General features: G+C 33.7%; 2 protein-coding genes across 5 annotated transcripts; both read left to right on the forward strand.

The window, feature by feature from the left end:
* The first annotated feature begins 6086 nt into the window (after positions 1 to 6086).
* LOC101208622 (immediate early response 3-interacting protein 1) lies at positions 6087 to 11604 on the forward strand. 2 transcript variants are annotated; one of them, XM_031888074.1, is made up of 3 exons: positions 6227 to 6457; positions 9033 to 9088; positions 11051 to 11604. In XM_031888074.1, exon 3 carries the CDS (start codon positions 11127 to 11129, stop codon positions 11358 to 11360), a length of 234 nt encoding a protein of 77 aa, XP_031743934.1. In that variant the 5' UTR covers positions 6227 to 6457; positions 9033 to 9088; positions 11051 to 11126; the 3' UTR covers positions 11361 to 11604. The 2 variants fall into 2 exon arrangements, 1 of the variants encoding a protein (XP_031743934.1); XR_004217763.1 differs by lacking the exon at positions 9033 to 9088 and having other exon boundaries at positions 6087 to 6457.
* A 985-nt stretch (positions 11605 to 12589) lies between these two features.
* On the forward strand, positions 12590 to 24042 carry LOC101208381 (guanylyl cyclase 1). Of its 3 annotated transcripts, none has more exons than XM_004138393.3 (10): positions 12590 to 12744; positions 15364 to 15654; positions 15817 to 15941; positions 20054 to 20165; positions 20453 to 20527; positions 22048 to 22136; positions 22311 to 22372; positions 22494 to 22566; positions 23147 to 23222; positions 23723 to 24042. In XM_004138393.3, the coding sequence occupies exons 2-10, from the start codon at positions 15493 to 15495 to the stop codon at positions 23795 to 23797; spliced, it is 849 nt and encodes a 282-aa protein (XP_004138441.1). In that variant the 5' UTR covers positions 12590 to 12744; positions 15364 to 15492; the 3' UTR covers positions 23798 to 24042. The 3 variants fall into 3 exon arrangements, with proteins under 3 accessions (XP_004138441.1, XP_011656397.1, XP_031743501.1); XM_011658095.2 differs by having other exon boundaries at positions 12601 to 12744; positions 15368 to 15654; XM_031887641.1 differs by lacking the exon at positions 12590 to 12744 and adding an exon at positions 15235 to 15255.
* Positions 24043 to 24384: the final 342 nt, after the last annotated feature.

Genomic DNA, 24384 nt, shown 5'->3' on the forward strand with positions numbered 1-24384 from the left:
ATTTTAAAGGTAAACTGCCAAAGAGGCAAAGGACAAGGCAACGTTTAAAAGAAAATAGTATTAAAAAAATAAATAAATTTTGTAAGTTTTTGCTTTTGTAATCTAACGGTGATGTCAACTCAGGTTTGAGTTTTTTTGAATCCCATTCCATTCCACCTGCTCCCTCCCTCAACCAATCTTCAAATCTTTTTTTGCCCCTCATTTCTAGTTTTACTATTTCTTTCAAAGTATAAAATAATTTACTTCTAATAACAAGTGTTTACTCCTAAATTTTCAGATTTTATGTTTGTCCCTATCCAACCTATAAAATTTTAAAAAATATCTACCCTTCCATTTATATTTTTCAAATATTTAAGCAGTCTCCTTCCTTTAACGTTTCTATTCAAATATTTAAATAATTTAAGATTTTAAGATTTTTCTTGCTATGGATGATTTTGGACTATAATTGATTTTATGGAGTTTATAAACTATTTGATAAATAAAAACGACCAAAGTCGAGCCAATGAACCACACCACATAACTCAATTTAGCATGGAAACATGCAAGGTTCAAACTAACATGCTTGCTCTCAATCAAGAATGAAGTCAAATGTTGGAATCGGGCAAAGTACGGCTTATGTAGGTCCAAGAGAAGAATTAGTTTGGGTCAAAATTTCAAATAAGCTCTCAATCTTAGGCTCATAATAGAGCATATAAACGTGTGTCTTATGTGTGTCCTAGTCCATTAAGCTCCGACTAAAAAATTATGATATAAACACCCTAGGTCATAATTTTATAATAAACAAATCATTAAGACTTCATTCGAAAGTAAGTTTATTCTAACAATCAAACTCTCTACTCACTCCGCATTTACACTTTGCAACTTAAGCAATGTAGTATGTGTGACGCAACAAGCACCACACTAGTCTACAAAAATTTTCATCTTGCTAGTCATGTTATTTTCTAAATGATTATAAATTTACCGCTACTGTCACGTAAAGATCTAATGTGTTTTCTATGTCTAAATTTATCATTAAAAGAATTATAATATGAAAAGTAAGAGTGTACATGTGAGTTTTGTTATATGAATTTGGATAGAGTTTTTAGATATTATTTTGATAAAGAAAAAGAAAAGTGAAAATGAAGTAAAGTCAGCTTTATTTTGAAATGTAACCAACAACACATGTTACATTTTAGAGACTTCAACTTTTTGTTATGGTGAATGAAGTGTATAATTATAAAAGTGAGGTTGAAAATTTTCTTTTCCACTTGAAACTTCCCTATCCTATTCCTAACTCCACATTTCCAACATCTATGATATAATGAACCAACAATGGAAAGGGCCAGCATTGTGGCCATACTGTATAGTCTTCCAACTTCCTATATTCACAAGTCTATAATCTATTATACTTTAGTATCGAGCAAAAACTCAACATGTGATAATTTTTTTCTTTTATTAAGAACGATAATGTTACGATAACGTGGGGAAAGTGAACCTTTTAACTTTTTAACCTAAAAAAAATATATATATATATTATATTTGTTTTATTATAAATATTCATATTTAATGATCTAATTCCAAAAAAAGTTACAGATTTTTATTTCTTTTAAATTTGTTCATTTGTTTTCTTGTTTCTCAAAATATATACTTTTGAGTGGTTTTCATTTTTTACCAAAAAAAAAAGAAGAAGAAAAAAGAGTTGGGATCAAATTAATTCTAAATGTTAATAAATAATTTATATATTAAAATCAAATAATTATCAAGCAATCTGAATAACTTTTCAAATATATATATTAATTGAATAATGACAACCAAAATTATAGAACATTTAACTCAAAACATGAGTGAAGAATAAAAGGATAACAAAAAAAACTTACCATAATATCATCTAAAATAACGAAACTAAGAATATTAATAATTAAAAAAGAAACAGTTGGAAAAGACCATTAATTAGAGTCAAAACAATCTGAAGTAATATTTATTTAGTTATTAAAGAGAGAGATTTGGAAAGAGATTTTATCTTCCCAATGAGAAGATTTCATCAATTACAACAATCAATTATTCTAAGGGTCCTTCGGGACAGATGATGCTAAACTAGAAGGAAGGGCATGGCAAAAAAATCAAAGTTGGTTTCTTTTCTTTGTAGGACCAAAAAGCTAAGGACTGTACTTTCCATTTGAAATACCCCTAAAATTTGCCTTTTCACTATATAATATCATTCTTACATTATTTAAATTATGATATACACATACCACAATTCTTACATTACGATTAATTTTCATCTTCTTTAAACATTTTAGCCTCATCAAATTTGTTTATTTAATAATTAAAATATTGGTCAAAATCTCTACTTTCACACTTTATAGCTAAAAATAAATGAACTTTCTATAGTATGTTATGAATGTATGTATGTATACAAAAATGCACTTTGGGTCCTCTATGTTGAATTCTCAATCTCTCAACTTTTAATAAAGTAAATAAAGAAAGAAAGAAAAAAAAGGGTAGATTCACACTAACGGCTTGTTTGGATGTTGGATATAATAATAAAAAGAGATATAGAGAGTCACGTTATGGAAGTAGCCGTTTGAGTCTGAGCTGATAGTGCAACCAAAGGGAAGAGTTGAAATTCCTGACTTTTTGTGGCTAACTCAAACTTGCATGGTGTGTTGTGTTGTGTGGCTGCCGCTGGCTACTTTTTCCCAAACCTCATCATCAAATATGCTTCCTTTTCCCTCCATTTACATTTCAACTTTCCTTTATATGTTTACCTTGAACTTCGAGCTTAATTACCACGCCTTTTCCTTCAATTCCAAAACTCCTCCCAAAAATATATTCTCTAATGTCATCATGTGATATAATTAAAGTAACTCTAATCTATCTATTTGTTTAAGCTTTTGGCGAGCTGAGTCCATATTGGTCTAATTATTGACAGTGTTTTTCTTGTAGAGTTTGAATACATGCACACTATCAAAATCAAGAAAAATGGAAAGGGGGTTGGTTGGGTGGCTATTGAGCTCGACATGAATAAGGTTTACGACAAAGTTGAGTGGTTTTTCTTTGATGTGTTAGTTTAACAACTATGTTTATCAATGACTAACTTCAACACAAGTTTGCATGTGCATCATATATGACCTATTTGTTTCTCGCATATGCATTAAAGGGTTGTCTGTATGGCTTAGAAAGGGAAGAATCTACCTCTCATTCATTATTTTTGTATCAACAACTATCATTGCTCTACTACCTCTCATTTTTTTTTTTTTTTTGCTGATGACAATTTAATTTTTTTAAATATTTTGGTTGGTGAATGAAAGAGGATTCGATATGAGCCTAGAAATCGCCTTCGGAGAGGCATTTAGCCAAAATATAAACATTAGCAAGTCGTAATTATGATCAACAAGAATGTTGGTCCCTTTATGGTGAATGATTTTTGTAAGTATGAGTTGGACACTAAAAAATGATTCTTCTGGGATTTATCTCAAGATGTAGGTTACAAATGTAAATCATTGTTATTCAACAGTGTGGAATGTGTTGCAGGGTTGGAAGGAGATTTTATTTCCTCTTAGCAACAAAGATATTCTCACGAAATCATAGTTCCTTCTCGTGGACGATTCTTGAAAGTTCAATGCTGATGTGTCTTAGCAATTAGAAGGGTGCAACTAGGATTAGTTGGATTCTCTGTGGCTTTACTAGGTCTCTTATTCTTTCAAATTTGTGAGAGGGTGATGGCAATATGACACTACAAGAAACAATACTATTCCTGACGCGCATAAAAACGTCGAAAAAAAACCAAGTGCGTCGGCCAAAGCAATACCGACGTCACATCCTATGTCGACAAGAACATCGGGAAAACCACGTTGGAGTAACTTTTGTCGACATGCAAACAGACAAAGTCGGTATACATGTATCCCCCACGCCATCTCATTGCATCGACATATAGGTATCGATGTTTTGAGAGTGATGCCATCTCCTCGTAGTGAGAGTGGGAGAGAGTTGAAAGGGATCTACTGAGAAAACGCAAATGATTAGATCCAATAGCCATAACTACAAGTGTTTAGAGTAACGAGACTAACATGAATTGTGACCCGTCGAAGACGATCCTCTCGCGTTATCTAATGCGTCCAAGTTTAGGTACATGTTTGCCTCACTAATACCGCTAAAAAATGACGCCATAATTCATGCAGACATAAAAACCAACAAACATTAAAAAATATTAGTATCACAAACTAAAGGTATAGAAAAACAACTAATGTGTATACGTGAGGAAGACGTTGTTATTCATCGTCGCTTAACCCATTTTGATGTGGTGATGATTGTTCGTCATCATCGTCTATGAACTTGTCGATGATATGATGCACATTTGGTCTTTCCACCACTATAGGATCAACTTCAGTTCTACACAAACCGTTATCCTTAATGATGTGTCGTCCACACGGTCCAACGACGATTTTCAATACATTATGTTGGTCATGCTTGATATCTTCCACTTCTAGCACATCTCACACACATTTATTCTGCACCACCTGAACAATTTTTCAATTGATACCATTTTTACGGTCCTCAAGGTAGAACACCTGATGTGCCTAGATTGTGAGAATCGCAGGTTCTTCAACAAACAAAAAATGGGATGTGTTTATTGATTTGTAGCCTAGTTCCACATGTTCCCTCTGGTTTTTAACGTTGTCTATGTCAAACCATCGACACTTGAGTAGCCAAGCACGTCGTCCAAATATATATTGAAGGTGCACCACTTCATCCAAACACTATAGAAATTGTTGTCGACACCGCTTCCACTACCTTCATCGACTACCAAGACTTCATTGTTTTGTGTTGTGCATTGGAAATCACACTCCAATGTGTAAAATCGTACACCACCGATAATGAATCCACTGTAAGAGCTAACATCAAGTGAATGTCTTATTGTGAGTGAGAAGAAATCTTGAGAAATGTTTGACCTCTCACGCATCTCTACTATAACATGAAATGCGTGTATATGAATATTTATATATAAAATATAAAGTAGTGTATGTACGAATTCTCAAAGTCATTTACTCTATATATCTGAGCTTTGAATCGATCAAAAAATGTCCATTGATGTCTTTTAAAAAATTTAGAAACGGTTTCACCCTGATGGCGTATTAGCATCAGATGTTTCCTAAAATACATAATTGTGAGTTTGTGTGACGACAATAATAAAGACTTAAGATATTTTCCCCTCGTTTTCATTCACACATCATGAAATATTAGAAATGAATTCATTAAAAAACTTAGCTACTTTTAGGAACTTGCAAAACTCAACAAAGATATTGGCCAAAATTGACCTTGGGATTCTTCACAAATTAAAAAAGACTATTTGAAGAAAATTTATCGATCTCTCTCAACCGAGTGCATTTTTTATTAAAAATTTGAAAATAAAGACAAAGAAGCCAAACAACATCACAAGAGACTATGAATATTAGAATAGTTTTTGCTTACGAACTTTGTTCCTTGAAAGCATCATCAAGAACAACGTAAGAAATGAGGATTGTCCAATGCTTTACAAGGTCATTTCATGATGTCATTTTGCCTATGGCTATGGGAAGCCATGAAGGGGAGCTATTGTTCAATAAATTAAATTCCACATTATTCTTCCTTCTATGACTAAAAATGAAACTTTAAACTAATCTACATTATATTTGTGTTACCTTTAATGAAGTCTCTATGGTGTGTCTATCAAACAAAGTCGTGATCTGACCAACGTTCAACACACAAAAAAATCTTTCAAATCTTTGACAAAGTCTATTATCGTAGAAAGAAGCCATGAGGTTGAACTTAGCTAGCTGAAGAAAAGTTCAATAATTTTCTTCTATATACTAAAAAATGACAAAAAAAAAAAAAAAGTGATGGAGAAGCTTCCACCTTGGTCATTTTCTTTAATTTATGGCTAAGATATTTTTCTAAAAATGATAAAAGTGTCTAGACTTAGTTTTTAGTTTTCATTTTAGCTTATGTTTTTAAACTCGGGGACATATCGAGACAAACTTACATAATAGCTCGATGCCATCTTGACCAACTTTGACGCATGATCATTGACATAATTATTCCTATTTTTCAGAGTCGAGGTCACCATGGTTTGAAAACAATTAATCTAAATACTTTTGGATAGAGTCGTGAGATCTTGAGATGACCTTAAAAACAAAATTACGAATTTTGTAAATATGAGCTATTTTCGAAATATAAAACAAAAGAGGGGCTAGTTTTGTCCATTTCCCTTCTTCTCCCATATAATTTGTCCTTTTTCAATTACCCACGGTTTATGCTCTCTCTCCGTCGCCGTCGTACACCTACACCCACCCAGCCTCTTACTTACTCTCAGTCGCCACCCCCCTTGGTCGCCGGAGTCGATAGATCGGCTCTCGCTCTCGCTCTCTCTCTCTCGATCGCTCACCATCTGCCTCTCTGGTTATCCATCACCGTGCGGCACTCCATCTTTTTATTGCCGGTAATATGCCAATCGACTTTTGTTTTTTCCTTTCTTTGATTTCATACTCTAGGAGTTTTATTATATTTGTAAATATCCGGGAATTTGTGGAGCTAAAAATATCACATTCATTCCTTCTTCGACTGTTTTTTTTCCTTCCTCCCAGGCTAACTGAAAAGTTATTTGAGGTCAGTCCCGTTGATCTAAAGTTTTGGATTGGTTAAAATTTGCAAAGAAAATGAATAAATTGATTTGAAAAATTGAATTTATATATGGATTATGAACCCAATTTACAAGATTGATATGAAATTTTAAATTTTGTTAAAGTTTGTAAACGAAGGGATTGAAGTGATAAGAAAAGTGTAATTTATGTATGGATCACGTACCAAATTGAATAAGTTGTTCTGGATGGCAGTATTAATAAGATGCGCTCCTTAAAATTTTACGATGCCTTTGAAGATTAGGATTAGATTCTGTGACTATCCATTAAGTTATGATAGGCATAGCCTTTCATTAATTCAAATGTAGAAAGGTATTGATTTACTTGTTTATGTTGGTTTCACCAAATGCTGGTGTGATGAGTTAAATTATTTTTAATTGACTTGTTCTGATAAATTTAGTTGTTGAAGGATATTTCTATAGAGCTCCCTCCTTTTTCCCATTTCTTCTGTTGTGTGGTAGGAGAGGGCAAGGAAACATATTTATAGGAAGATTACTGGTTAGGGGATAGACCTTTCTGCTCCACATTTCCCCATCTTTGTCATTTGTTGCTCTTTAAAAAGCATTTAGTTTCTGACTTTATGATTTGGTCAGGGAGTTCAGTTTTTTTTCTTTTGGGTTTAGTTACTCTTTGACCAGTAGAGAAGCAACTGTTGTCATCCCTTTGTTGTTTTGGGGGAGTTTGACTTTAAGCAGGAGATAGGATTTGTGCGCCAGGAATCCTGGCAATTTGTAAGGATTCTCATGTATTTCATTTTCCATTGTCTGTTGGATCCTTCTCGTTCTCCTTCTTGTAAGTCCATTTTTTCAGCCTTTTGGAGGATTAAGATTTCTTAGAAAGTGAAATTCTTTACTTGGCAAGTTCACATGGACAAGTGAACACTTCGAATCGGCCCTAAAGGAGGATATCATTGTTAGTGGGCCGGTTTTTTTTCTTTTTTTTTTGTTGGAAGTTGGAGGAAGACTTGGATCACATCTTTTAGAGATGCGAGTTTGCAGATTTTATCTTGAATTTGTTCTTTCAAAGTTTTGGTTCTGTGCTTGCCCGTCAAAGGGACATTAGTGTTCTATTCAGGAAGTTCTTCCTCCATCCACCACTTCTTGAGAAGGGTTGTTTCTTGTGGTTGGGAAGGTTTTATGCTATTATCTTCTTCTTCTTTTAAATATGAAAGTGTATGCTATCATGTGGAATTGTGTAGGAGAAAGGAAAAAAGTGTTTAGAGGGTTGGAAAAGGAGCCCTATGATGTTGGGGTTCTTATTAGGTTTCATGTTTCTCTTTAGGATTCGACTTCAAAGTGGTTTTTACTTTTATTTATTTATTTATTTTTGTAATTACTCTATAGGCACTATTTTGCTTAATTGGATCCCTCTTCTTTGGAAGGGTTCTCTTTTTTGCGGGATTGGTTCATCTTTTTCATTAATGAAAGTCATTTGTTTTTAAAGAATGTTTTGTTCATAAGTGTCAATTAGTTAGTGTACGGGCCAACTTACACATACCTTGACTAATCTCATGGGACAACCCGCCTGAACTACAACATTTAGGTGTCAAGAAAACCCATAAAATATAAATTCTAGGTAGGTGGCCACCCTGGATTGAACCTATGACCTATTGGCTCTTTGACCTTTCTTTTTATATATATATATTCCCATTACCACTAAGCCAACCCATGATGTTTATGTTATGTTATGTTCATGTTTCTTTTAATTTTGTTTGTTTAAATTTTACAAGTTTACCATTTTTACGATAAGCTCGTTTAGTTCTTGTTTTTGTTTTTGTTTTAATTTGACAATTAAGTATTTATTTTCATGATTAAGTTTTTAAATTTGTTTTAGGTTTATTATTATGTTAATGTTTTGATAAATTTGGCTGTTTGTGTCAATTTGATTTTTTTTCTACAATATTTGTATTCATGATACTTGGAGTTTTTGTTGTGTTCATCAGTTTTTATTAATTTAAATTTTACGTTCACCAGTTTTGAAAAGCTAGTTAAATTTAGTAGTTATGTTTAGAACTTTTGATAAGTTAATTTGGATGTCATGCTCATCACTATTGAAAAGTTAGTTAAATCTAGGAGTTATGTTTATAAGTTTTAATTGGTTAAGTTTGATGTTATGCTTACAAGTTTTAATAAGTTTAGTTGTTTGTCTTGATTTAATGAGTTATTTTCCATTTTTATGATGAGTTAGTTACCTTTTGATGTTATGTTTGTCTTGATTTATGGGCAACATCTTACTTAGTTGAAACCTCTTTCTTTTAGTTGTGGGTTTGGCTTGTATTCTTTCATTTATTTTCAATGAAAGTAATTGTTTCTATTAAAAAAAACGAAAAACGTTATTTATGTTCTTTCTTAGCTGGTGTGTAAATTACATTGGCAGGGACTGTAGAATGTATGTTCTGGTTTCTACTTGCTGCTGCAGCTACATTCACATCTGTTAGTGGTTTAGTCTAATTTTTTTTGCCTTCTGCCTCTGCCTTGTTTGTTCTGGTTTTTGCTATTTGTTTATCTCTCTAGCATTCTACATACTCCTATTTTGAGCTAATTTTCTGAAGTTTCAAGAATTATGTAGCTGTAGCACTCATGGAATATTGAGGGAGCTTTTTGCATTTGAAAGTTTCAAAACTGGTCCTGTGGAAAATGTAAATGAAAGTTAGCTCTAAAAGTGATATTTTAAATTTGTAATCTAATTATCCAGTCAACCTATGAGCTTAGTTTGCATTCAGTCAAAGTCTGTCTGGATTCAGGTAGGTAATTTGGTGAACCAAAAACTGTAGTTACTTCTGATGATTACTTGTACCAACATTACCTAACCGTTGAAAGGGGATGAAAATAAGCTTGCTTAATCTTTGCCTAAGGGTACCACCAAGATCGTATCATTTGTGGAGAAAGAAAAGGATTACAACATCATTCAGAACTCATAGAAAACCATGCAAAATTATAATGAGCAGAAAGAAATTGAAGTAACTACTGTAAATTTTTGGTATGGTGATGCCAAAACCTCTCGGGGGATGTGTGAAGCCCTGAGTTGGTTATTATAGCCTATTGGTTAAAATAATTAATTTGTAGACTAATAGTCTATGTTTAGGATCCAGTACGTGAAACATACTAGTCGGAGGGATTTGGACTGGTAATACTATATTAATCTTAGGTTATAATAGTTGAAAACACCAATTATTATAATTGAAACCCCAGATAGTCCACTCCACCCACTTGAAGTTAGGAGCTCAAACACCTTAATTATAATGTCACTTAGGGGCGTTTGGGGCAATGAGTTGGTTATTATAGTTGGGTTATAGAAGTTTGGTTTGTAGTATAGATTATTTTAGTTTGATTTATAATAGTATGTTTTTGAGGTGCATTGTGTGGATTGGATGACTCTTCGGTAACTTGGAGATTGATGAATTTAAACATCATCTCAAAGAGTTCTGTGAACTGAAAACCACTACAAGTACCTAATTGATAGAGGCTTCTGTGCGCTGCAATGAGAATTAGTCCGATTCTAAATGGTTTAATCGTAGAACTGAAGGCTTCTTTCGGCCTCTGTGAATCAAACAAATTGTTAGTGGTTGATCACAGAACTGGAGGCTTCTTCGTGCCTCAATGTGAACTAAACAAATTGCAAGTGATCTAATCTTAGAGCTGGAGGCATCTTCCATCGTTTATCGATAACATTAGAGGAGAGCCATGAGGGGAAGGGGGAACAGATTTCCAAATTTAATTTGGAAGCATTACAACAAGTTCAACGTTCATTGTCTACAGCCAGGTAAGTATAGTAGCAACATAGGCATAAAGTGGTTTGGTAGTAGATTAATATGGACAAAGAACATTAAGCAAACTGTTTCAGCTGGATACCACATGGGGATGGGTATTAGAAGAGTAGTTGGTGCCTAGTCGTTCAGCCTTGAGCTTATTTATTCTAACTCGAGAGAAATGAGATTTTTCATTGATGAGCTAAAAGATTAGAAGTAATACTAAACATGCCTCGACCAGATAGTCAGATCTGTCCGAAATCTTACGATGTGCTTATAACAGGTTTGATGACCAATAAAATGAAAAGCTAAGGATTGGGTATAACATACTTATGTACATACGTACATGTATACACACACACACACTATCTGATATATTTTCAGATTTTGTAATTGAAAGATTCTGATATTTTGTTTTTTATTCTTCTTTTTCGCAGTGATAATTGGTAAATTACATGTTTATGTTAATTACAGTAGCATTTGCGTTATAATAAAATTGATTTTTTATTCTGACCTTCTTGCCCTGTTTGAAGTTTGTTTCATTTGAGCTCATAGGCAAGTTTGTCTCATGCTAGAATTTCATCCTATTTAACCCTTGTTTCTAGCATTCTTAACACAATCCTTATCTTGTATGACCAAAAAACAGCAAAGAGCAGACAAGAACGTGTTCTGTACAAAGTAGTCTCTAGAGTTTCTGTTTCGAATTCGAGCAGCTGAGGTAAATGGGTCTGTGGACACTACTCGAGGGTTGTCTGCTTCTTGCTAATGCGCTGGCAATTCTCAATGAAGATCGCTTTCTCGCTCCGCGAGGATTGAACTTCTCTGAATTCTCAGGAGGCAGAACAAAGTCATTCAAAGGGCAGCTTATTGGCCTTATCTACGCAACACAATATTTAAGAGTTCCTCTCATAATGCTAAATGCAATCTGTATCTTTGTAAAGTTAGTATCTGGATGATGAGCCAACTGACGTGAGATGTCAACTTCAACTCTGGAAAGATATTTGACTATCTACCATATTATTATGTTCTTTGTTGTAATGTAACAATGGACTGCTTTTAACTTCTGGGTTTGTGGGAACACACCATGTTGCAGTTTGCACCATAGCCAAATTCTTTTTGGGACATGTCAAGGTAGAACAAAGAGGAATTCTGCTATTTTTTTTTTCCTTTTAGAAATGAGATATCATTAACTTGGGTTCATATTGGTCTTGCATCAAGATTAAACCGTTTTTTTTTATGGAAACTTTGATGGAAATAGGTATTTTTGGCATGGTTTCTTATATACTCTTCATACTTTTTGTTCTTATAGTTATAATTTTAAAGAGAACTACTTGTTCTTTTTGTAAGGTAATATTAAAAGAAATGTAGTCCATCTACATTTATTAATTTCATTCTATCATTACAATCTTATTTTTCATTGTATGTAATCATTATGTTACAATGAATGTCAGATCAGCAACAGGTTATACGCTAGACTTTAGTGCTTTTTTTAGCACACCTAAATTGGTTAAGGTGTTATTTTTTGGACTAAAATGTAGACGTTCACATTTTTATTAATAGAAGAAATTAAAAAACTTTTCAAAGTGGAATTAGTGATTGTAAGTTTAAATTTTGAAACTAAAAAAAAATCAAAATAGAAAACAAATAAGCCTATTTTTAAGCACGAATAAGATCATAGCTAAACTAATACAAGTCATACACCTAAATACCTACTTTTTCTTTTAAAAATAAGAACTCGGGTAACAACCAAACCAACCAACTCCAATAAAATACTAGAAATATATATTTATAGAATATTTTTGATAAATTATTTTAAATCACAAAACATGGAAAAAATATTGACCAATTTAACAAAATATTTTGTTCATATTTTCTAGGAAATCAAAGCGAGGTCTATACAAACCAACCAATTGTCAATAGTATGATTATATATTTACATTTTCGGTAAACATATAGAACACTTTGTAGAAAAAAAGGCAGAACAATTAAAAATTAACACGTGTTGAAATCTGAAAACCCTAAAATTTGCATAAGATAAGAGCATGAAATAGAAAGCTAAGAAGATTTGGAGACAGAAATTACGAAAATATTGGGCAATATCCCACCATTTTTGGATGGATCTTCAAAACGACAAATCATAGTTATTCATTTACTAATGGGCTGGGCAGTGGGCAGAGCCATATCCTTGTTACGACATGTCGTCCATAATAACTCATACAATGATTGGAACAATTTTCCACAACAGTTGAAATACAAAGCCAACAATAACATATCCCCTCTTCAACCATCTTCTGCCAATTCAATCCCAGGCTTTCTTCTTAGCTTCAGCCGAACAATTAGGTAATTATAGCTCCATTTCTAATTTTCTTTTTATGTTTCTGAACCGAAGTTTGTCAAGTTGATTGGATTTTGATTTCCTCTACTTTATCTTTGATTTATTGTTCCTTCTCCGTTTTCTACTTGTTCTTTAACCAATTTGTTTCTTTGTTTGATTGTGCTTCAATATTTTACTTTTGAACCATTGCTTCAATCCTCTTGTTTACTTTACCTTTTGTGTTTATTCTAATTTTCGCTGCCAAGGGTCGAAAACGAATTCATCTGAGGTTTTCTTTCCTTTTTTCAGCTTCATTTTAACAACTATTCGGCTTAATTTTCTAAGAATCAGTGTTTTTCAAGGATTGTAAACGATAGGTTGTTTGCAATTCTTGCTTTCGAATCTAAAATCTTGCACCTGCTCGTTCTTGTTTTGTTTTTATTATTTAGTTTGTCCTGACTTGGAGGACCGTGGAATAGTGGTGTTAGAGGATTGGAAGGTTGTACGTACACATATGGTCTAGATTCTGTGATTTTTTTGTTTGTAATAATTCATTGTAATTGTTGAGAAATAATGAGCTCTCTTACTCAAGCTTATAGTTTATACCCTTTGTTGGAACTCTGCAGTTGTAAGACCCACTTTACATTTGAGAATAATAGGCATAATGGTGGTTTTGCTTTTGAGAATTTTGGTGAAAGAGAAACTTGAAATAACTGAAACTTAAGGAAATTGAAAATTCAGATCTAAGAAGTACCTTTTTGAATGAAAAGAGCTTACATACATATATTTATAGAAGAATAGGAATAGAAAACAAAACAAAACAAAAGAAAGAAAGAAAGAAAAGGATAAAGAAATGTGTGGCTTCCTCGTACATGATTGAAGCCACTCTGTTTTGTACTCCAATAATTCCAAACCACATTACCCATTGCTTGTAGCGAATGTGTGGATTCATACTTGTTTGAACACAACTTAACAAATGCCTACATCTTTTGGTAAGTTTTATTGGGCTACAACTCACTCTAAACTCCTTTTTAATCGAATTAAAGTGTATGAGTTTAGCTTTAGTTCTGAAAACCCTATGAGTATAGTTTTGGATAAGATCCAACACTTTGTAAAAACACATCTTAAAAATGCGTTGGGCATTGGAAAAGTTCTAAATAATGCTGTAAGTAGTTCGATTAGACTTTTATCCAAGGATTCAACTTGGTAAACTATCTTGTGAGTAAATGTTTGGAAGAATGGAAATTAGATGATATAGTTACATGAGTTTTCCTACTTTTGTTAAATGTTTCTTATGAATACCTTGATGGAGCTCGAGAAAATGTATGGGTGTCTGTGTGTATAAATTTTGGAGTTAGCTCAAGTAAAATAAAAAGGAAAGAAAATAGAAAAGTTTCAAATTGTTAGCATAGAAGGAGCAAAGAAAGAAGTTTGGACTTTGGAGTAAAAACAATTAGTTTTTGGAGGAAAAGGGAAAGAAGTATTGAAAACTTTTCGGACCTTGATTAGTAGGAAAGGGCATAAGGGTTTTTAGATAAGAAGTTGGTCAGGATATTTGGTTAGAAGTAGGAGTAGTAGGTGTGGAAAAAATGAGCCCACTTGAGTTGATTCTTGCCACCAATCTCCACAGAATGCATACCGTTTTGTATTATGTTAAGATTCTAAACCTGAAGCTCAAAAAAATCTCAACAAGGGCCAAAACAGAGACAATACTGCAACATATTGATATCAAAATAAAATGTTCAACACCCAATCATAAGCACAAATACAAGAAATAAAAGCAACAGGAATTCAATAAAGACAACCCAGTTCCTTTGAGAAGACTGGAAACTTCTCTCAAAGGCAACAGCGGCTTTTAACCAAAATCAATACCTAAAAAAATTCCCAATCCTAGAAAGCATTCCCTATTTATACTCCCTTCACAGTGGGCCCTCAGGTGCTATTCTCTCTTTGGTACTGTGCATTACCCTTTTTACCCCTTCTTTTATATATGTGCAGTATTGGGTTCTAACATATTCAAATCAATTTAGATGCATCTTTCATATGATATGATATAATTTTAAATTTTTTAACGACTTGAAATTGGAACATATATGTTCTTTTTGGCCAAAATGAACTTAAGCTCAATGTTAATTTCTCCCTAAAGGCTAGAGGTTCAATCCCCCAACCATACAATTGTTGTAATAAAAAAAACATAAATGCTTTTTCATTGGTAGTTTTTGTGTATGCTGGGATTGTTGAATTTCTTATAGTGATTATTGATTAGTGTGTGGAAGACAAACTTGATAGCAGCGTTGGAGTTTGAACATATTATGGTTGTGTCTATCTTCTTTTCAAGTTTGTTTTACCCGATTTTCAAAGTTTCTCCTGTAAATTTTTTTTAATAAATTTATAAAATTCTTTTTAGTGACTTGTTTTCCATAGTGTATTTATGGTAATAGATTATGTAGTTTCATTGGAATCTATTGTTGATGCCATGCCCTAGGTTTGCTAGGGTAACCTGAGGCAGGGGGTGACAAGATGAAGCATCTCCTCAAGTATTGATGAATGCGAGATATCTCATGCCATAAGTTCATAATTTATGTCATTCGATGATATTCCTCATTTTATTCTGACTTGGGATTTTAATTTCTCTTTGTTTGAAGGTAGTAGAAATAAGGCTCCTGGAATTAGGTTCATGTTGAATAGCAAATAAAATCTGTAAACCTTATTCAAAGTGAATATAGGAGCGCTTTTCGTTATATGGTGACTACTTGCAGCTGGATTGGTCTCTCATGTGGCCATTCTATCTTCTCTTCAACAAGATTCTCAAGCTTGAGGAACCAAGAGAATTGGGTGGAGATGATTTGAGTTTTGTAGAAGTGTACCCATTTGAGAGTTTTCTAAGTAAAATAAGATGTGATGCTCCAGTTCTTCCTCGCTCCCAGTTGATTGAAGTAAGCTTGTTTGAATTGTGTTTCTTGTATTTTAATATTTTAATTTTCACTGGCCCATTAGTCAATGTGATGATTCTGTCATAGACTAAAATATCAAACTGTCACTGTTTGGCAGTATTTTTTTCCTACCAAATTTATATTGAGTTTTTTTCCCCTTGCCAGGTACCACACATAAACCAGCTACAACAATGGGATTGTGGCCTTGCTTGTGTTTTGATGGTTTTGAACATTCTTGGGATTAATGGTTGCGATATTCAATCACTGGCAGATCTATGCGGTACAAGAAGGTGTTTTTTTTTAATATGTTGCTCTTTTTCATCACGAATATTTAGCATTCTTTACGGAGCTATTCATACTTTCCAATATATATATATATCAAACTTTCAAAATGATTTCACTCAAAATAAAATTTACAAAAGAGTAGATATTGTGTACTTTCATGATGCCTCATTTATTTTCGAACCCCTTTCACATGATGAATCTGTTGAACACAACAGTGCTTTCAGAAAGGAAAAATAAACACGAAGCTAGTATCCACTGCATTATTAGGAGGTTCAGGCACATCACGCTCATGTGAGAATTCAACATTAATTGATTAACGATCAAGTTTGCATGATGCAATCGGTAAAATAGATGAATAATGTTGCAGATTATCTCTTATAGGACCAAAATCTGAGTTCAGAAACCCAATGAAAGTCGTCAATTTTACTTGGGAATGGGATTCTCATCAAGTTGTATTTTGTAAATTCTAGCATTGAGAAATCTTTGAACATTAAAAGTTTCTAGTGAGTGTAAGAAGCTTGAAATGTATTTTCTCAAGTATTGAAGTCTGGCAGTGGGATTCTCTTAGGGATTGTTTAAGACGCTGAGTTGATTACTAACTTATTATAGTTGGCTATTTTAGTGTATTGGTTATAGTAGTCTGTTTTTGAGGTGCTAGCTATTTTAGTATGGGCATTAAGCAAGCACTATAACAAAGAGGGAGAAATAAGATGAGTAGAAAATAATAAACACTGTAACAAAGAGGGATTTCAAATAGTATTACTGTAATTAGTTGTAGGTTATAAATAGTTATAAATAGTTATAAACATCATCATTATTTTGAAGTCACAAACAAAGAGTGCGCACTTTAATAGCCCACCCCACCAACTTCAAGTTGGGGGCTCAAGCAGCCCTTAGAGATATGAGAAAACATATTTTAAATTTTTAGTTTTTATTAAGTCGGTAAGCATGAATGTTTTGTTGTAATAGACTCTGGGAAAGAAACTGAGTAGATGTAGCTTAGACTGCGGGGTTTCACTAAAGATAGGTAAATAATGAAGATACACGTTGAGGTTAGAAATGTTTATTTTGTTCACTAAATTTTTACATGTTATCATATTATGTTTACAACTTTTTTTTCTTTTTTAAGAATTTTAGGAGCATCAATGAGTGGAAAACCAGAAATGAAAATGTGTTGAAAGTTTTTTTTTTTTCTCCTCCAAATCCAATTTTTAAATGGACTCTCCTTAATGGTCATGTTATTTGCCATTCCTCTCCTTGCCGGCCATAGTTGATATTTCAGCATACAACCAATAAACTAACTTCTTTTCTCTCGAAATTCAGTTATCATAACAGTAGAACCACTCACTCAACCTCCTTGAGCTCTAGATCTTCTCTTTCTCATATACATAAAACAAACTGTGGCCTTTGTCATGTCCGTACCCTATGTCCAAACCTTGTCTTCAAGGTGAAAAGTTGGGTGCTGACTGTAAATAACCTCAAAAGGTTTTCATGAAGCATTATGCAGAGACTGATGTTCCCTGAGGGTTAAAACAATTAAAATTAAGAATGGTGAACTCCCAAAAATGGAAAAGTCTTGGTGGAAAATTAAGTTCTTATGAGCATTAAGGGGGGTATGGAGTAAGTGCCAGTGTCAACTGAGTTCCAAGGTCAATTGTGATCGACATGAGTTGAAGACTTCTATGTGTGCATTTATTGGAAAGTCCAAGCCAGACAGTGTGGTGAATCAGCATACATGCTCATAAGAAAGAAGCCAACTTCTTATAGTACAAGCATCTTTATCTTCATGTTGTAATTTTGCACCTGTTGATGTCCCTTCCGATGAATTTAAGACTTTCTCTCACATGTTCACATGATTATATTAATTCTTCAATCTATACGGGCTTCCCTTGTGTAGTATGAGATTTTTGTCTTCTACTCACTAAGCCAGCCATCTCCATTTTTTGTAAGCAAGTCCATCAAAGATCAATGTACCTACTTGATTAACAAATCGTGATGATGGTAAGGGTTTTGTTTTTTAAACTTGCAGAACCTCCTATCAATCACCTTCCAGCCATTCCTTTTGAAATAAGAGATTTTGGTCTTCTGTGCACTAAGCCAGCCATCTCCCTTTTTATAAACAATTCTGCCAGTGTACTGTCTTGGTGACCCAAATCTTAATTACTGCAAGGGTTTGAAACTTGCTCAACCTCCTTCTAAACGCCTTCCATACAAATTAAAACCTCACCAACACTTCTCCTTCCAAATTATTTCTCTCCTCCCTCGGCTAATCAATAAACTACCTGGATCTGTTTTAGTTAACTGTCGTTTTCACTTCAGATACCCTGCCGCCTCCTTAACTGTTCTGCAGTATAGGAAACGAGGAGCTTTATGGGTTTTTACAATATAAGTCAATGAGATTACTAGTTAAGGGGTCTCTTGACTTTTATAGTTCAATTTTTTTTTTCCTTTTGATAGTAAAAAGTGCACCTTTTCAGTATATAAAAGTGGAAGCTGATTGTTAGAAACAGTGGGCTTGAACCTGGATGAAAGTCCCTGGGTGGTTAAGATTTACTTTATCCTAATTTTTTTTATTCTTTTAATTAGGCTCGTGTTACCTATAAACATTCTCCCATTTTGCACATTTATGATCATTAGAAAATAAGAAGAAGAAAAATATCGTGGTTTTTCTCTTGATACTCAGGTTTACATGTAAATTTGTGTATTCCTTGTCTCTACTTTCAATTTGGTAACAGAGCGGGACATTGAACAAACCTTAGACAACACAACTAGTGATGAAAATCAAACAGAGGAGCCAACCGCCGGTTTTAGCGTTGCCGCTGTCAATGCTTGGATCAGTGCTTCCATGAACGAATGGTTCCGCCGCCTTCGGAGAATTTTGGGAAACATAATTCTGCAGCTTTTCTCGTCCTCTGCGCCGCCAAAAACCACCACCCCGCTATGCATCGCTTCCAGAGGTCTATGCGCCGGGCCATCCTGTTCAGATGCTGCCAACCAACCTAACTGTGCCACTCTTGTCTTCATCCGCGGCCTATAGTGTCCCCCACGTGCCGATTCATGTGCTACCACTTAATTCTGGCCGACCACCACCCCTTATGCAGTCAAATCTGTATGCCCTGTTACCCATTGACCTTAGTTATCACCACAATGTTAGGAACCCTCAAATTCACTCAATATTTGAGGTTGGTGAATCTTCGACACATTCCAACCCTAAGTGCAAGCTTGCTCTTCTTCTTCAAGAATAGCCCCACAGCAACTGAAAGGGCTTTGGCAATAGATTGCAGCAATTGTGGCTACCCTAGGGACGACATCCAACACTTCTGTACCGATGTATTCTGAGAATTCATTAACTTTGTTCCCTACTTTATCCTCTTCCTATGTGAGTGAGAATGCTAGTCCAACCACACTTGGAACTATTGTCCAGTTAGGTATACCTCATTCCTTCAGTCTCATTAGGAATGATGGTATGAATTCTTGAATCTTGGACTCTTGTGCCACAAAGTGAGGCTGAGTACAAGGCTATGAGTTCGGGGATATGTGAGGAAAGTTGGCTCCAGGAAGTTTTGTCTGATCTTCATCAGAATTGTGAGATACCGATGAAATTATTTTGTGATAACAAGGCAACCATTAGCATCGCCAATAATCCAGTTCAACATCATAGAACTAGACCTATTGAGATTGATTGACACATCATCAAAGAAAGGCCGGGCAATGGTAGCATATGCATTCCGTACATTTCATACATTCCTTCAAGCCAACAGGTTGCTGATGTCCTCACCAAGGGACATTTCAGACAAAACTTTTACTTTTGTGTTAGCAAGTTGGGTCTCATTGATATCTACGTCCCAACTCGAAGGGGAGTGTTAGAAATAGTGGGCTTGGGCCTTTATGAAAGCCCATGGGTAGATTTACTTTACCTTAATTTTTTTTATTCTTTTAATTAGGCCCGTGTTGCCTATAAATATTTCCCCTTTTGTACCTTTATGATTATCAGAAAATAATAAGAAGAAAAATATCGAGGTTTTTCTCTCAGTACTTGGGTTTCCACGTAAATTTATGTGTTGTTTGTCTTTACTTTCAATATTGATAATTTCTGGTTGTAACTTTTTCTGGGCAGCATATGGACTGTTGATCTGGCATATTTGTTGCAGAGATTTTCAGTTAGTTTCTCCTACTTCACAGTGACCTTTGGTGCGGACCCTAATTATTCAGTTGAATCATTTTACAAGGTGATTTTATTTTATTTTTCTTTCCTCTGTTGGTTTCGAGCACAAATTATTTGACTGGCTGTTCCATTTACCACTGTTCCTGTCCATAAGATTGTTGCTTGGTCATTTACGTAAAAGGCTATGAAAGTCGCACAAGGTTTCAAGTAAAAGGCATTTCTTATGAAAAGGCTCATATTTTAATTGGGTGAATGTTAAAATTTTTAAAATTACATTTTGTTAGGCAACCATGTTTTGGCACAGCCTTCTCTCTTTCCTGCCGCAGTGCTTCTGAACACAGTTTTCTGCAGGAGGAACTAGCAAATGATCTTGTTCGAGTTGATAGGCTATTTCAAAAGGCACTGGAAGCTGGAATAAAAATTGAGGTATAGTCACTGACCACATCTAAGTATTTCTTGCTGGAAGATTAATACGTATCTATGTCATTTTTATATTGTTGTGAAAATATGTGTTTATTTGTATGCTGTATTCATTTCATGTTAATTCAAGATTATTATACACTTTTGGGTCTAGAGATTTGAAATTAATTTCTATTTGGTCCTTGGGGTTTCAAATGTGGCATGTTTAGTTTGGTATAGTCTGAATTGATTTTTAGTTGGTCCTTGGTTTCTTATTTGAGAAAGGTCAATCAGGAATATGTTATGGTGCCTTTCAAACCTCCAGCAGAGGGAAATAAATAATCTATTTATTTCTAAGAATTGCTCATTCTTTTTCTAGTTGACTTATCGCGGCTCATTTGAAGAATAAGACATGGATTATTTACTGTGGCGTTAGTTATGTTCAAAATTTATGGTTGAGAAGGTGATTGAATCTTTGGTTACCTTTTTGTGTTACTCTCCGACCAGATGTCTACAATGTTAGACTATCATTTACCAAAGTACAATTTTTCTCTCTCCATATATTTGTCCTTAGCATTTGAACATAATTTCTCTTTGATCCTCGAATTTTCAAAACGAACATCTTTTGTTCTTGAAATTTGAATTGAATTTCTATTATGTCCTTGAAGTTTCAAAATTGACACATTTGGTTCTTGATATTTTTATTTGATTTTTAACTGGTCCCCTATTGAAATTGGTTTAGTTTTTAATTGGTCCTGAGTAGATTTGACTATTATTTATCCAACTCAATTAAAAATACACATCGGCATTCAGCAAACTGGCTGTCTTGTCAACATATATTGATTGTCATGTCATCCTTTGTTTTAGGTTAATTAACAATCAACTTAACTCAATGACTAATTCGTCACCAATTTTAAACTTTAGGACCAATTAAAGCTTATGGAACCAATTCAGTCTCCCTTTTTTATGGATGGCTTCTTTGTTGGAATATAACTTCTCTTGCCTAAAAAAATCTTAAGGGGCAAGTTAGATAATAAACTCAAACATCAAGACCCATTTGTGTCTTTTCTTAAACTTTAAGGACTAAATAGAAGCTACCAAAATGGTTAGTGTTGAATACTTGGGGAAAAAAAAGAAACAAGTTCAAATCGAATAATGTAGTTTACTTATAAATCTAACGGAAGCTAATAAGTTGGGGAAAAATAAATTACAGAACAAAATGGAAGATTTTCATTTAAGCTTTTGACCACAAAAAAGATGCAAAAGAAATCCCACATCACAAGGGAAAATGGCGATTGATACTTTTAAAGAGATGGTTATCTCGGATTCTCGGTCATTTGCTATCTCTACCTTGTAAATAAAAATTGTGAACATAACATGGATGCATGTTTTTATTCTCTTAAATTTTAGTAGAAAAATCTGGGGCGTTAATTTGAGGAATACTTTTAAAATACCTATACACAATGTAGTTTTGTGTCATTTTATCTAATCTCAAACAGGAAGCTAATGGTCTTTTGATATTAAGTTAATGATCCTTGAATATACAGTGCAGATCTCTCAGCAAAGAAGATATTTCTCTCTTAATGTTATCTGGGATATATGTTGCTATTGTGTTAGTTGATCAACGTAGATTGAGGTATAGTGCATTTATAATGTTTAAAATTCCCCACTGTTTTTTTGTGACGTAACTACTTATAATTCAAATACGATCCTCACCTTTCACCACCGTTTGCCTCTTCTTAGTTTTAGTTCTAAAATTCAGTTGTCACAATTTTCATATAACTAGCTCTTTGGGATATTTGTGTCACAGTGGGTCTTGGCTGGAGGACATACTCGTGTCAGGTATCTGTGATAGCGACTCCAGCTATACTGGTTAGTAAGGCCACATTCTCACTTGATCAACTGCTTACGAATGCTTGTGATGTATTACTCTCTCTGGACCTTATATATTACTTCGAATTATTTAGTCACTGCCAATGAACGTGTTCTTCAGGTCACTATATCGTGGTTTGTGGCTATGATGCTGATGCGGATGAATTCGAAATCAGAGATCCTGCAAGCACTAGGTTCTATCATCCGCTTAGTTTATAATATATCTCTTCATTTTATTAAAGTAATCTCTGAGATATTTTATTCTAAAGGTTAAATATGATGAGTACTTACATCTCTGGTACATTACCAGTACCGTCTATATGTTTTAATTATCTAAAATCATAATAATTGAATAATACATAGGTTGGTCCACGGAAATCATGGAAGGAAAGTTTACCGATGCTAGCTAACCTCAATGCTCCCTAGATATGTGCTCTTTATATTAATTGAGATGATCTTCAAGATGAGAATTGCGTATTGATAGCAATAAAGTTCTCAATAATTTATGGCCTATCATAATTAAAACTACTATCTTTGACAAGATATTGTGTTTATAACTCATATAGATTTCTTTGTATTGGCAGTCTGTTCATGATTATTACGATTGTTTATTCAATAGCATGATTATTACGAATTAGGCTGTCCTCTTTAGTGGTTTCAATATGTCCCTAAAAAGGAGATTGTATTCTTAAGACTTCGATCTGATTTATGGGTGTTATAAATGACTTTAGCTAGTTATAAAAAGTTAGACACTAATACAACAAAGTTTTGCAGAAAGCACGTGAGGATCTCTTCAAACTGTCTAGATGGTGCACGCAAATGCTTCGGTACTGATGAAGATATCTTATTGGTACTTTTTTAACCAACTTCATCTTGTTATCTGTTGTCTGGCAATTAGTAAATCGAAAATAACAGACTCAGTTCTATCTTTTTGCTAGTCTGTTTTGCCTTGACTTTGACATTTTAGAGACGATGCTCAACTCATTATGATTTCTCTTTCATATAATCAATGGTAAACATGGCCAGATAAATTGACTGAACTTTGAAAATGAAATTTAAAGTATCTGTTCAGAAAGGAGTTGGGAGACGCAAAACAACTATATTCTATAATACCAGTTTGATAACTTAGTGAAGCCCAATTTAAACTAAAAAACATAGTTTTTAAAAACTTATTTTTGGTTTTATGAATTTTGATTGTGAATTCAAATGTTTCATTCGGAAATATGAAAGCCATTATAAATAAGTTGTAAGAAAACAAATGTAATTTTTGAAAGTCAAAGTAGTTATCAGAAAAGTGTCTAAAGTTGTTAATGAACTATTATATTTTCTTTTGGATTTGATTGTGTATAGGTATCTTTGGAGAAGAGCGGAAAGCAAACGACAGAATCACCTCATCTTTCTCCAAACGTCAACATTAACTGCTGAGTGTATATATATATATATATCTACATTTGATTGAAATGTGATTAATACCTAGGAGAATATTGAAACTCTGTATTATGTTCTTCACTGTACAGTTGGTAGATTTATTTTCTTCCATTTTATTTATAGTGAATATATATATCCATATTTGTATCAACATCAACTGCTGGGTGTCGTGTAGTGATTGTAAAAATGGCATCATATTTTTACTCACAATATAATTCTCTTCAGGGTGTGTTCGACAAACATGTTGCTGTTCACTTCATGATTTCATGTTATAAGGTACGAGTTATGTCCCTCGATTCTCATTCTTTTTGCAGTCCCACATAAATCTCCTCCTTTAGACAGCCCCCATGCCATTCTGTCTCCATCATTCCATGGCTAATTTATACAAATCTAAACAATGATAAATGGCTTGAAACTATAATGTAATTGGATAGAAATGTAGAAAGATGAGAGAAAGTATATAAAAAAAGATTGAACCAAGATATAAGTAATATTATATATAAATCAAGGACACAATGTTAATAACTATGTTCCTAGAAATAGTGTGATTACTATTATAGAAGATGATTCTTTAATTGAAGGTT

This window comes from Cucumis sativus, chromosome 6 (assembly GCF_000004075.3).
Source record: "Cucumis sativus cultivar 9930 chromosome 6, Cucumber_9930_V3, whole genome shotgun sequence".
In the NCBI taxonomy this organism is placed as follows: Eukaryota; Viridiplantae; Streptophyta; class Magnoliopsida; order Cucurbitales; family Cucurbitaceae; genus Cucumis; species Cucumis sativus.

Coding starts and splice junctions, on each gene's coding strand:
- LOC101208622 (XM_031888074.1), top strand. CDS start 11,127: ATGGGTCTGTGGACACTACTCGAGGGTTGTCTGCTTCTTGCTAATGCG.
- LOC101208381 (XM_004138393.3), top strand. CDS start 15,493: ATGTGGCCATTCTATCTTCTCTTCAACAAGATTCTCAAGCTTGAGGAA. Junction 15,655..15,816: donor CTCGCTCCCAGTTGATTGAA/GTAAGCTTGTTT, acceptor TCCCCTTGCCAG/GTACCACACATAAACCAGCT. Junction 23,223..23,722: donor CTGATGAAGATATCTTATTG/GTACTTTTTTAA, acceptor GATTGTGTATAG/GTATCTTTGGAGAAGAGCGG.